General features: G+C 35.5%; 1 protein-coding gene across 1 annotated transcript in view; it reads right to left on the bottom strand.

Annotated features, from left to right (window-relative positions):
• KCNH8 (potassium voltage-gated channel subfamily H member 8) overlaps positions 1-13,540 on the bottom strand; it is a 190,592-nt gene that overhangs the window by 64,066 nt on the left and 112,986 nt on the right. The window contains exons 6-7 of the mRNA XM_065831438.2: positions 6,578-6,735; positions 1,678-1,885 (exon numbers count right to left, since the gene is read on the bottom strand). Coding sequence (XP_065687510.1) covers positions 1,678-1,885; positions 6,578-6,735 — 366 coding nt within the window. The remainder of the gene's footprint in view (positions 1-1,677; positions 1,886-6,577; positions 6,736-13,540) is intronic.

A 13,540-nucleotide genomic window follows, 5' to 3' on the forward strand; every position in this document is an offset into this window, starting at 1 on the left:
GACAGGGAGATTCTTCTTTTTACTATTGCTATTATCTGAATTTGTTTTTCTGTTAGCAGTATTTGACCAATTTGTACACAGTGGGCTTTCTTTGTGTATCCTTCCCTACAGCTGCAGTCTTGTCTTTGAGAGGTTTGCACTCTATGAGGAGTTCAGCAGCAGGTCACAGACCTGGTTTACAAAGGGAAGAAGAAGTAAACAATCAAGTAGAATAATAAAAATACTCCACAAAGCTTTCAGTAACCTATGGAGAAACTGGAGAGATATATTTATTAGACTTCTTTTCCTCTTCCTGAACCAGCACCCTCACCTCATCTGAGGTCATACTTGTCATTTTTCCTTCAGACTTATCAGTACTAGATAGATGAACAGATAATAATGGGGTTAAGAGAGAAACGAGAAATTACAGGAAATAAGAATAGAGTATACTGCAGCTTGAATGCACCTCAATGAGCCTTTGGTCACAGATATTTGCATTATTCCCCCCAACAAATATTTTTTTCTGTTGAGAAACTCTCTCACCTTTAGATACTCACCATTTGTTTATGAAAGAGACACATATGCCTTCTTTTCCTCTCACAGATAACATACATGCTAAATTATTCATATGCTTTTTAATTGTGTCTTTAGTGCCTAACAACACAAAGAAAACTAGCAGGGCTTCTCCTTCCAGTTAATTTTATTACTGGCCTTGTTTTCTCTCATGCTTCACGGAACACACAATAGGTGTAAGGCTAAATGTGAATACAAGTAGAATTAAAAAGACAGAGCACAAGGAACCAGAAAGAAAAGGTAGAAAAAGGCATGCTCAATACTGATATGGAATCTGAGAAAGACCAAAAAAGAAATGCAATTCTACAATAAAGCCAGAATGACACACATTGGAAGATGTAATTATCAGCTGTTGCACTAGAGGGTAACACACCTTCAAGAGTGTACAAAGTACCTGGTGATGCCAGGCTCATCTACAAGATATATTCCTTCTTCATTGTACCATCACACACAGGTACAACCCTTAGAAATAACAATAAACCTTAAACAAATAAGGAAAACCTTAAAATCTAAAAAGTCAATCTGAAACACTCAATGAAATCAGAATGAAGGCAGGGTGGAAACTACACATTTGATCAAAATATAGCATTCTAAAACCGTTTCTCCACTGATAAACACCTCGTCTGCTGTGCAAAAGAGAAAAACCTGCAAATCCACTAGACAATGTTCCTGAAGGGAATTTTTAACTTGAAGGCATTCCAGGGCCTATCTGTTTCAATGCATAGTAAGGAATAATCAGCACACTCGAGGGAATGTCTCTTTCAAAGAATTTGCCTGATTTGCAAAACCAGGATGAACTTTCTCATCTACTTTTCTACACAGTCTATCTAGCCCTTTCCTATACTGATCCTCAATTCCCAAAACATTGAATAACTCTCAAAAATCTCATTCTTTTCTACTTTCCCATTTTCTTTTCATTTTAACCCTCTTTTTCACATTGACCTGAAATTCAGAGCACCAATCTCTTCCTTTTCTCTACAAAAAACATTAAATAATAGTATAAGATTAAACAAAAAAAGGAAATATTGAATGACTTGTACATGTGTTCTTATGTATTTACATGTATATATGCATACATACATACATGTATACATATATATGTATATGGTGTAAAGAAGAACTTACCTATGTCCCAGGTAAGGGGGTTATTCTGTTCCATCTCCCTTTTCCCTATGACATACCAAATGCAGGCCATCCAGTGAGCAAGCAAGGCAAACATGGACATGAGAAGTGTGAGAACAATTGTGCTGTGCTGGGAGTAACGATCCAGCTTCTGAAGGAGACGCAAGAGGCGTAATAACCGGACTGTCTTTAGGAGGTGGACAAGGGAAACCTAGGAGAACCAGTAGAGAAAACAACTTTTCAGCAATTGACTTCTATCACACAGTTCTCTTATTTCAATGAAAGGAAACTCTATCTGCTAAAGCTCTACAAATTTTTGCCCACTCTTCATTCAGTTACTCTTAGACTAGATTTGAAGACAGCAGAGAACAGCAAAGAAAATGGTTCAAAAAAAAAAAAGTGTTCACTTTCGCTGTGTACATGTATGTTTACTATTTCTGATTTAAACCAAAGAAACTTGAAATTCTGCGAGATCTTCCATTTTGTCTTTTTTTTTTTTTTCCATGCAAAGTCTTCTTTCAGATTTAACTTAAAACATGTGTTTGTGCAAAAAATGCATCCTTCCCTGCTCTAGGACAGAAACATAGTTGTCAAACTGACCAGTGTTCATTTAATTCCAATATGAAACCACAAAATAACCATCTTCAGGCACACAATGATTTTCAGTTTCTGCTAACAGCCAATCTCAACTATGTATGACATGAAACCAGCTTAATAATTAAAGCCTGGAAGAGGCAATAACATATAGCAGATATTTTACTAAACAAGGAAGCAGAGAAGTGAGTGGAGACTCAGATGTTTTTCTTCAGATTTAAGCCTAGATACAGGTTCCTGGGCACATTTTATTGCTCTGTACTAAGTTGAAGTCCAAAAAAGGTTGTATTAAAACTTCTGATACTACTGCTTAAATTCCTTACCTAAAACTTTATTGCCTTTCAACTTTGCACCTAGTCTGCTCAGCACCTGAAGTGTATGTCAGTTTATGAAGTATATGTGCTCTGGTCTCAGAGGAGATGCTCCCATGCAGCAGCCAGCAGCCTCTGGATGACCCCATCACCTCCAGAGTATCCTCCCACCTACATCCACAGAGCATGCACAGTTTCCAACTTTGCATGGAATATACTGGGGTCATGTTTCAGCTGTTGTGTAGAGTTAGCAAACAATACACAGGTTAGGATCCCAATTTTTGGTTGGTTGGTTGGTTGGTTTCTTTGTGTGTTTTTTGTTTGTTTGTTTGTTTGTGTTTTTTGTTTTTTTTTTTTTTAAGAACCTTGACATTTTTTCTCAGGTACATAGCAGGGGAGAAAAGAAAATCAACAAAAACATGACACTTATTTAAAATAATTTGAAGTTCACTGCTGTCAGGAATAAGATCTAACATGAGATCACACAACTACAATGTTTTTTTTTTTTTGTCTTGCATTTCTTTCATTCATCTTATGTCATTTGCAATAAGTCAGTGAAATTAGTTATGTCTGTGGCCTTAAGCACAAGAAAATCTACAAGTCTGCGGCAGAAGGCTGTAAAATATTTGGTTGTATTAGTACAATCATATACCTATTAAAATATAATTATTCTAATTGAATGTCATGCCACTATAGCAACTGCCTCTTTCTCTGTGGTAATTCATTTCCCACCAAAGTTCTCCTTTTCTTGTCTCTCATCAGCTTTTTTGAACCAAACATGGTTCTGTTGCACTCTTAACGTAAAGGGGTACCTATTAATGACTGACTCTTCAATGTGTTATTATAATAGATATACATATATATAAGGATCATATATGTGCTATGGCCTTGACATTGGAGCTTTCAGCTTTACTGAGGTTCTACCACATCACAACCAAATAGTGATAACTTAGGTTACAACAAGTGTGCCTTGCCAATTATCACTTGTGACTGAATTCTGACTATTTTTTCAAGTTATAGAAAACTAATAGACATAAAAACAGCAAATCAGACATCATAATATTTTTAATGTGAAGACATGCTTTATTTTAAGCCTAAAGATTGCCTCATTTTGAAATAATTTCTGTATAAATTTGAGCACAGATGTAATTAATCATATGTAATTGCACTGAATTTTCTCATTAGTCATGCCAAACACTTTTTTTTTTTTTGTATTGTGTCCAATCTGTCATTGGAAGACCTGAAATGCCTTCAGGCAGCTTTCTTTTCTATGCCACAAATTTAGAAAGACAAAATGAGGAGTCAGCACTCATACTTGTGCCTGCATAGATTTTGTCTTGCCCACAAATATAAAGCCATCTAAATTTTCCGTTTGGTTAATCATTTTAGACTAGCTCAGTTAACCTTTTTCTGTCAAAATGACAAAGACAGAATCTTATCTCTAACACAAACTCAATCGTAACATAGTGCTGAGAAGTACTGAGAAACAAAGTTGCTACGAACTAGGGATGAAATTCTCTGCTTGGAAGAATCATGTCCTATGGCAAAAAGGTATTATTCAGGAACATGATACATTTTAAGAAATGACTAGTGGCAGGGATCTTTAATCCTTTTGTCTACTTCATTAGCTGCTTTCCTTAAAAACTGATACTCTCACTATATAACCACCAAAAGTTACCCAGAGAAGAGCAAATTCAGTCATTATAACTGCTGTTTTTCACTTTGACAGCATTTCATACCACATTTCTATAGATTAAGGAATTGTTTATGTTAGATAATTACAAGCATGGAAGGGATTAGGGTCTCAGCAGTGGTTCGGGTCTCAGCAGTACCTCAACATCTCCCTGATGTTAGACATGAATGTGCCTGAGGTCTCAGACCTCCTAAGAATCACCCATTTAGTGGTGGGGCAGAATCACTGCAAGGTGTAAAGACAGTCGAGTCAACTTGTACAGTTTCATTTTTTTTCTTTCAAAATATCTCCAAGGATGGCAAGAGACTCCACAGCTTTTTCACACATTCTAACTCCACAAATCTCCAACTGGAGGATGACATTCACGTGCCATACATACACATGTATGTATGACACTATACCTATAGCTTGCAGAATTTAGAGCATCCCTAAAGATTTGGCCTTTGTGCCAGGACCTGAACAGCAAAGGAGTAAGATGCTCCCTGATGCCCCTTCTCACCGTTCTGTTGAGGCAACATCTGAGAGTCGATGGAGTGAAAATCTGAGAACAGACATGAGGAAATGGCTTATTAAATCTTAAAGCCTGAAAAGAGTGGAATGTACAACAGACAGGAGATGTTTATTAATCATATTATAGTAGTGGTTTTAATATTATGACATTTTAACTGTAAAAATAAATATTGGGTAATGCTTTGTTTTCCAGAATTCACTATGGAAAGCATACCAGTCTTCCCAACGAAAAGAAAATGAAACAAAACAAAATCAACCAAGGTAAATTTTGTGATACCGTTTTGTTTGGTTTTGTGTATTTTTTGTTCATTCAATGAAAAATTCTTAATGAAAATTAAGCCAACATGGTTATACTGACTGTTTAGTTTTAATGAATGGGATAAACTGAGATAGCAGTGTATTTAAATAGATTACCACCAGCTATTAAAAAAAAAAAAACAAAACAAAAAACAAATACAAAAACCGAAAAAAACCCAAAACAACAAAACCAGTGATTGAAGAATGTGAAATGATTAACTGTCTGGTTTTAAAAGTTACTGTACTACCATCAGATTGATGGTTTGTAATGTATAAATGGAATGAAAAGGAAGATTACTGAAGGAAATGGAACTAAATTATAAAATCAAACATGATGCCTTACATGGGAGCCTTCCTGACCAGTGTTTTTCTGGTTTGTTTTGGAGTGGTTTTTTTCTTTTTCTTTATTTTTTCTTCCTGATATGTGTCTACCCTATCCTCTATGTAAGTGTCTGTAATTCACATTTACTGAAAATGAAATTGAGTGTATCTGTTTATGAAAGATCAAAATTCTGAGAATTAGAAAGTGGGTAGCTTAAAAACCTAAGTCTCTGTGTGAAAAATCCACATAATTGAGAAACATCTGCCAATTTTTTTTTTTTCCAGAATTAAACTTTCTGTTTCGGAGGGGGTGGGGTTGGTTTGTTTGTTTTTTGTTTGCTTGTTATGGTTTGCTTGTTTTGGGGTGGGGAGTGTTTGTTTGATTGTTGATTGTTTCTGGTGTTTTTGCTTACTAGATTCTTTCTCTACTAAATCTAGTAGTGCTATCAGAAGAATACTCTTTGTCTTAAAGTAAATTAATAAAAATGTAACCCCATCATGAGTGTAACAACACCAGACCCACACATTTTTCAAAGCCATTTAAGCATTTAGTCATTATATTCCTAAAAGAGATTAGCTGAAACCAAAGCCAAAGTTAATAACAATTGTAAATAATATAAGATAGAACACACAAGAATTAGTGGTCACACGGCAATTTTTGCCCTAGAATGTGCAGAGAAAAGAGAAAGAGAAAACAAAAGAGAAAGAAGATTCCTAGCTGAGAAAAGAATTTTGACCATACTGACCAGAACAGTTATTTACTTTACCACAGTAACAATTTATGAGTCTTGAAAAATTGAGGACTGAATTTATACAGCATAACAGAGCAAAAGCCATAAGGAACTGTATGTGAGTATCGCAAGTAAAAATGAAGCTAATTTAGGTACAACTCTTTACAAAGTAAGGATAATTGAATTTAAATAATGGTACATATCTGTCTTTCATTATAATGACTGGTGGCTTTGACATCCAATCTTGTAATACTTTTAACCAACATGCACCATTACATTGTAGTCCTTCCTTCAGCATCCAGTGTGAAAATAAACTACAAATCTGAGAAAGACACCAATGTATTTTAGTCGATTGAGTTTTAGTCTCCAGATTTGGACAAAAACCCAATCAACAAAAACCTCTTGAAAGGAGACAGAATAAAAAAACCAAAAAGGTTAGTACTTACCACAGTGACGTTGAAAGCGTAAAGAAGATCAAAAGGAAGTGCAGCAATTAAATCAATGATAAACCAGGTAGTCACGTAGTGGATACAAATAGATCTTGCTTCAAATATAACTTGGCCAGACTTGCTGACATACGTTGTTCGGAAATTTAGAATAATATCTGCTTGACAAAGAATGAACAGAATCAGAGACATGGATTTCTTGATTCCTGGGGATAACACCTGAAATTGACCATAGCAGTGATTGTTTTTCTTATGTATGGGAAAACAAACAAACAAAACCTCAAAACAACCAAACAACCAACAAACAAACAAAAAAAACCCCGAAAAATGTAATGCAGAAGCAAATAAAATATAGTGGCAAGAGATCCATATATATAGAGTTAAATCAATTGATGCAAGAAATTGCTCTTTGTAAGGAGAAAAATAATGTTTAGAACATTTCAAACTCTCTGATTTCAAAGGGATCTTGAATTAAAAAATAATACCAACCACAAACTCACATTGTTCTGTAAACAGTACCAAATATCGGTATTTTCTTAATGAAAAATGAGGGTATTATTGCTGTGCATTAAACTCGCTTATGTTTTGAGATAAAAAACAAAAAATTAATCACTGTATTTCAAAGGTATAATTGAAACTTACTTTTGTGATAGCTGTCCAGCACAAAACAAATGCCATCCTCAAAGGTAATAATTTGTTTATCAACAGAAAAGTGCTGAGCTCACTCAAAGAAAAAAAAGGCTTATAGGCTATGGTGGAGATCACTAAAGTGATGTGAATTGCTTGGTGGTTTGTGCATTTTGTATGTTCCTATCTAACATTCCAGGATGAGTGTCTTTCAATAGGAGATATGTTTTTGACATGTCTTGCCAAAACAAATTAACACTCAAAAAAAAAGCTCAGGTCTTGACAACAGAGTCTCAATTATTTTCATGTCTTACAAGACAAAGACTATAATCTGTCCTGGAGCTACATACCAGTTTCTACTAACATTAGTGAGAACTACTTGTATAACTTTTACAAAGTCAGAAAAGAGTGCAGCCAACCATTAATTCTTGGTGGTTTACAGCAAGATAATGAGCCTGCTGCCTTGCAAATTGTAATGCCTCATGCTGAAGACCATCTCATAAAAGAGAAAGAAGTTATCCCAAGTGTTAGGAAGACATTCATAGTATGACTGACATTTTTCTCATTAAAAAATAACAGCTGTGGGGTGATGGTCTTGGCAACCTGAAAGCCAGTGGACTTTCTTTAATATCCAAACTATGATAGGCAGCTTTCTAGATGCTATACCAATGTGCAATAGACTTGTCAACTGTGTTATTTGTAATCTAAGTAGACTATTATTGTTACAAGGAGAGAACTGCATTCCCTGTGCCATCTATGTCAGCAATGGCAGCACAGACTCCTTTCTGTATGCTGGTGATGGACAAGAAGCTACACCTTCAGCTACCTCTTTTACATGCTGCTGTTGCAGGAAAGTGGTTTTATGAGGTGCATGGCTCCACATCTTGAACAGCATGGAGCGTGCAGATGTTTGGGAAGGGTTTGCTGCCCAAAGAGATGTTTCTTACAGCCTGTGGGGAAGGGGAGGTAGAAATGCTAAATGGATGCACCTACAAGTGAAATTCCACCTCTTGCCCATGAATAGGGTGAAGGTATAGGAAGAGGATGCCTGCCTTACAAATGGAAATAAATACAGAATATAAGTATTTCATAGTTTCAGTCTATTAAAGGGATTTGTTTTCTCTTTGGATGCAGATATTTCCTTTCCTTATAGCTAGTTTATTGTGTGTTATATAAATCTGCTCCAAATCAGCACATTACTGGAAAAAAAAAAAAAAAAAAAAAAAAAAAGTTCTAAAAACTCTAAATACCTCAGCTTTCGTTTCTTCATAATCAAAACATAATGAACAATAACCATTCTAGTACTGTAGTTTGGTTTTATGCCAAATCAAATTAGAACTAAAAAGTGGGTAGTAGAAGGCTTACTAGTAGGAGTAGTAGATTCATTTACTCTTGGTTTTGTAGGCAGTTTCTGATGCCTGAGAACTTTTCTTCCTGCTAAATACACATAAGAATGAATATTTAATTTATGATGTACCTTTTATCCTGCATTTTTCATTCAGTGTATGGGAAATGTCTGCAGACCAGCATGTATGAAGAGACTCCCCTCAGAAAGCAAAATCGAAGGATAGATTTTCCAGAATACGACAAACAAAGCATTTCTACCACCAGACCTATAAAGAGTAGTGATTGATCTTTGTCCCATTTGCAAGCTTTCATACAACTTAGAAAAATGCAAAAATGAGCACTGACAGGTTTTTGCCCCCATGATTTGTTTGAAAATAATGACAAAAAATCAAAACCTTATGCTTACATAGAACATGAACACTGAGAACAGAATAAGTAAATATTTATGTAGTTCTCTTTAAATGAGACAGATTTTATTAGACTCTGGTTGTTAGGTATTTTTCCTATTTCCTGACCTTTCCTATTTATCAAATACACTGTTTTTCACTTTTTCTCATGTTTTCTCTCCTTTTTTTTTATTGTTGTTTAATTTTTCTGTGCCATTACTTCTGAATTAAGGCAGCATTGGAAATGGCACATTTCAACTATTTTGTTACTATAACAAAGACAGCCAACACATACACTTGATGTGAAGGAGAGCACTGTAAAGAGAGCAAAAGTGTATGACCAGGTTCACCTTAAATGAGTAAATCAACTTGAGATAAAACAATCTGACATGTTATAAAAACTCAATGGAAAATGCCGCCTCATTGAGAGGGCATGAATTGCCACTAGTCTATATTAAAGAACTTTTCCATTCCAGAATTTTATTTTAGAATCTTTTGGTACTGAACGAATATCATAAATGGAAATTATTTGACTCTCACTATACCAGGATAGCATTGGAGAGTGGTACCTACAGGACTCAAATGCTTAGGTTTAATGTTGTCTACATTTGATCAGGCAGATCTAGTATTCTATAGCAGCTTCTTATAAGCATAGATACTCAAACAGAGCAGCCACATAATCCATGCAGAAATTACTTTTGAAGTCCTACAACAGAGTTCACGCTGTTGGTTTTGCAAAAGAGTTTGAAAAACAAATCTGTGAACCTAGTAAATTTACCCAGTTGCTTATACTTTATTTTAAATATAACGGAGTAGCTGACACTCTGACAAATTGCTAACTCTCGTCCAGGTTTGAGCAGGAGAACTGTTGCGATCACTCAGTATCCATGACAGCATTTCCATCTTAAGAAAGGCAATATGAAATGTTCTTTCCTATAATGTACTTGTAGAGATGCTTTCCTCTGCTGTGGTGTACTACTTGCACATGGTGGAACCTATGAAGAATCGGAGCTGAAGATCTCTACATTTTTGGGACACAAGGTGTAAGAATGTTTGTCTAAGGCACTGCCAAACATTGGTATAATGTTTCACAGGAGTATCAATTTTGCCATTGTGTTTTATTCTACCCTGATTTGCACTGAGATACCCATTTTGTGAATCGATACTTTGTTAGATGATCCTCTGAACCACCAAAGGACCTGATGAAATTCATTACTGCCAAGAAACATGTCAGTTACAAATGTTACAGATGTTACAAATTCAACTTTCTTGGTTTATTCAGCTCCAGAACACTAACAGGAGCACTGACTTTTACCTGTTTTCATCCACTGACAGGCTTCTTAGGAAAGACAGGGTATGCTGGGCAGACACTGACTTTAGGCAAATTCATTTTGGAAACCAAATGTGGCTTAGCAAATGAGATGATAAACTCACATCATTTAGATTCATGTTAAACACTCGTATTCTGTACAGCACAATGTCATATAAAAATATCTAAACTAGGCTCAAGCATAAAACACATGTATATGTAGAAGTGCTAGGGAAAAGAAAGGTGGGTTTGACTGTCATGATCATCCATTGCAGAATTTAGTTACTGTTTTTCCTTTCATTTCACAGCTTCAGGGAGAAAAGATTGATTTGCATTTCTCCCTACATGTTCTTTACACATACTACACTAAGACTAAGTAAAGTAAGATCTAGCCTGTTAGCCATTATAAATAAGAAGCCAGGAAGCAATTTTTCCCCTTGCTGACACTCTACTGAGGGCAAAGGGAAAATGCAGAGACAGCAGAGAGTATCACATTGGACCATTCCTTTGATGTATCAGAAAAGAATTCTTTCGGATGCATTTTGATCAAATGCCTAGTTCTAGTGCCAGACCTGTGTCTGGAACAGAATTACTTCCCAGGTTTCACTTGGAGAAACATTTTATGCTTCTGCAGAAACTGTCTTCTGCAGTTTGAAGCTAGGCAGTATGCTATGATCATTTGACATATACTAGTTAACCTACACACTACTAGTGGACGTATGGTATTTCTAGCATTTTGATCTCTGCCATTAGATTTGAGTCTCTAAAATTAATGAAAGCTCTGAGGGAATTCTTGTTGTTTTGGCACAGTGCAAGATCCTACAAATTTTTCAAGATATAGTGTAAAGCTTTAACACAAAGTGAGTTAGACACACATCTCAGAATATCTGGTTTTGTGCATTGAGGTCTTGCAGGTTGTAATTGGTTCATGCTTTAAGAACTACTGTTTTCATTCAACAAAATCCTCAGGCTGAACAGAACATATAAGTAAAATGCGAGATATAAACATTTTAGATTATATCACCAAGTAGTCTCAGCTGGCCCTGCATTCTTAAAGCTACAAAAAATGTTCTGTCATTTTCGGTAATACAATTAAGATTTGAAATGAGCATAATTTCATACGGTTCATAATGAGCAAAGCTGCATAAGTGCTTAGTAGAGTTAGGTGGTTATTATTCACATATACAAATCTGTGTGGTAGCACCAGCCACATACATAACTACTTCATGGAGAGTTGGTTGACATAACTAAGAAAGAAAGGTATAAGGATATTTACATTTGTCTCAGAAACCTCCAGTGTGTAGTTATCAAAGTTAGAAAAAAGGATTTTCTTACTTATTGCACATTAGCATTTGTGAAGCAACCAAAGCTTTAACAGAAAAGGAGATAAATGCTTGCTTTAAATTCCCCTAGCGATCCAGTACACCAAAGGCTTATCAGTGTGCATATGGAATTCACCATTCAAGATTGAAGAGATTAGAGGTTTTTCGGCATAGCACCCCTCTCTACCTTATTATCAAAACAATTTAGGACAACAGCCCCAGATAACACTTATATATACATAATTGAATGGAAAATGGTAAGTATTTCTTTCTGCATCCAACTCATTAGCTAAAAATCCAGAGGGAGGTAGGTGAGTGTGATTCAGTTTTTATTTCTTGACAGCTCTCTGATCTATGCTTAGGTGTAAGCAGTTTCTTCATCTGGGCAGTCTTATTTACAGCTTGAATGCTGTGCTAAAGTACTTACTGAGAAAGTTGTAAAGGGAAAAACAAAAACCAACCAAACAAAAACAAACAAAAAAAACCCCCAAACTAAAACAGAACTCCTGAGGCAAGAAACTTCTAAAAACACTAGAAAAATCTTTGTTTGAGAAATTACCAATTCTCTTCAGAGAGTTTATTATTTTTAGGAATTACACGTTCTACTTTTTTGGGGGATCACTGTTTAAAAAGTGGAAGATCAATTTTTTTTTTTTTTTTTTTTTTCCTCATTAAGACTTTGAGTAACTAGGAAGGGAGGCAAATTGAGGCAACAAAGAGTATTTAAAAAAACTGAACAATAACCTGTTCTGAAAGTACTTATGGAATATTTAATATTTTATAAACTGTTTGTGATTCTTAGTGTGCGCTAGCTTCTACATACCAATGACACTAGCTTATCAAAAAAACATTTGAAAATTCAACACAAGCATCAATATTTTAAAGCCTTGGAGACTCCAGACAACTACACAGCATCAAAACTATTTGTTTTCTTTAGTGCTGAATTTGTGTTCCAAATGCCCTGAGATGAGGTGGGCTTCAAGCGTTTTCTACAGGAGGAAGGGCAAAAGTTTTACAGATAACAACTCTAAAACAGGCAAGAAGGATATTTAATCTGAGCAGATCGTTAGAGCAACTTTGATATATTTCGACAATTAGTGGATCGGAAGTTTTGTACAAGAGGTATGTTTGAATATATTATCTTTAAGTATGCCCTAACAACAAACTTCAGCCTGTGCAAGCTTCATACTTGAAGCTTTATTTGATACGTATGTTTCAAACTGGGACAAGAACTATAACCTCTATTCTGTCTCAGCAGCTCACATAATACAAATAATTATTAATAAGCATTATTACTACAGGGAAAAGTTCTGGTTACCTCACTGTAAATTCTTTCCATGTAGGCTGGAAAAATATAATTTTAAATGATCTTACAAGCTACATACATCACACCAAACTCTCTGAAAAGCAGAACAGGCAATGTAAATTGTGTCTCTGACATAAGCAGTGGTTACCTACAACTAAAGCAGAAGTATTAACAGATAATATCAAATTAGTTGACTCACCATATTCTGTGCTGAAACACAGCACACACATATCTAAAATATCATCTTTATACTTGATGTAGAGAGGAAGGAAAGGATGAAGACTGTATTCTTGTCTTCACTATGAGAAAAGTTAGATAATTCAGTTTCAGTTATAATTAGAAAAAATCAGAGTTCAAGTGAATTGAAGATCAAGAAGAAGTCTAGACTATCCCATTGACTTTAAGGAAGGTGCCCAAGTTCTGTAAAAACTACAAAGTGCCTTCTTTCTCCACAGATTTTTGCCATGTTTTAGCACAGATATGCCTGTGCTAATGCACATGCATTGTAAGACAGCCCTGATTGGTGTTGCAGACTTTTGCTCCTTTCCCACTTACTGCTCTGCTGGTGAGCCTGTGAGCTTAACAGAAGCAAAGTGCATGAGTCTGCAAAGCAGCAAGTAGTTATGCTGCTGTCAAAGGTGGACTTGACCTGGCAAGGTGAACTGA

This window comes from Patagioenas fasciata, chromosome 2 (genome assembly GCF_037038585.1).
Source record: "Patagioenas fasciata isolate bPatFas1 chromosome 2, bPatFas1.hap1, whole genome shotgun sequence".
Lineage (NCBI taxonomy): Eukaryota > Metazoa > Chordata > Aves > Columbiformes > Columbidae > Patagioenas > Patagioenas fasciata.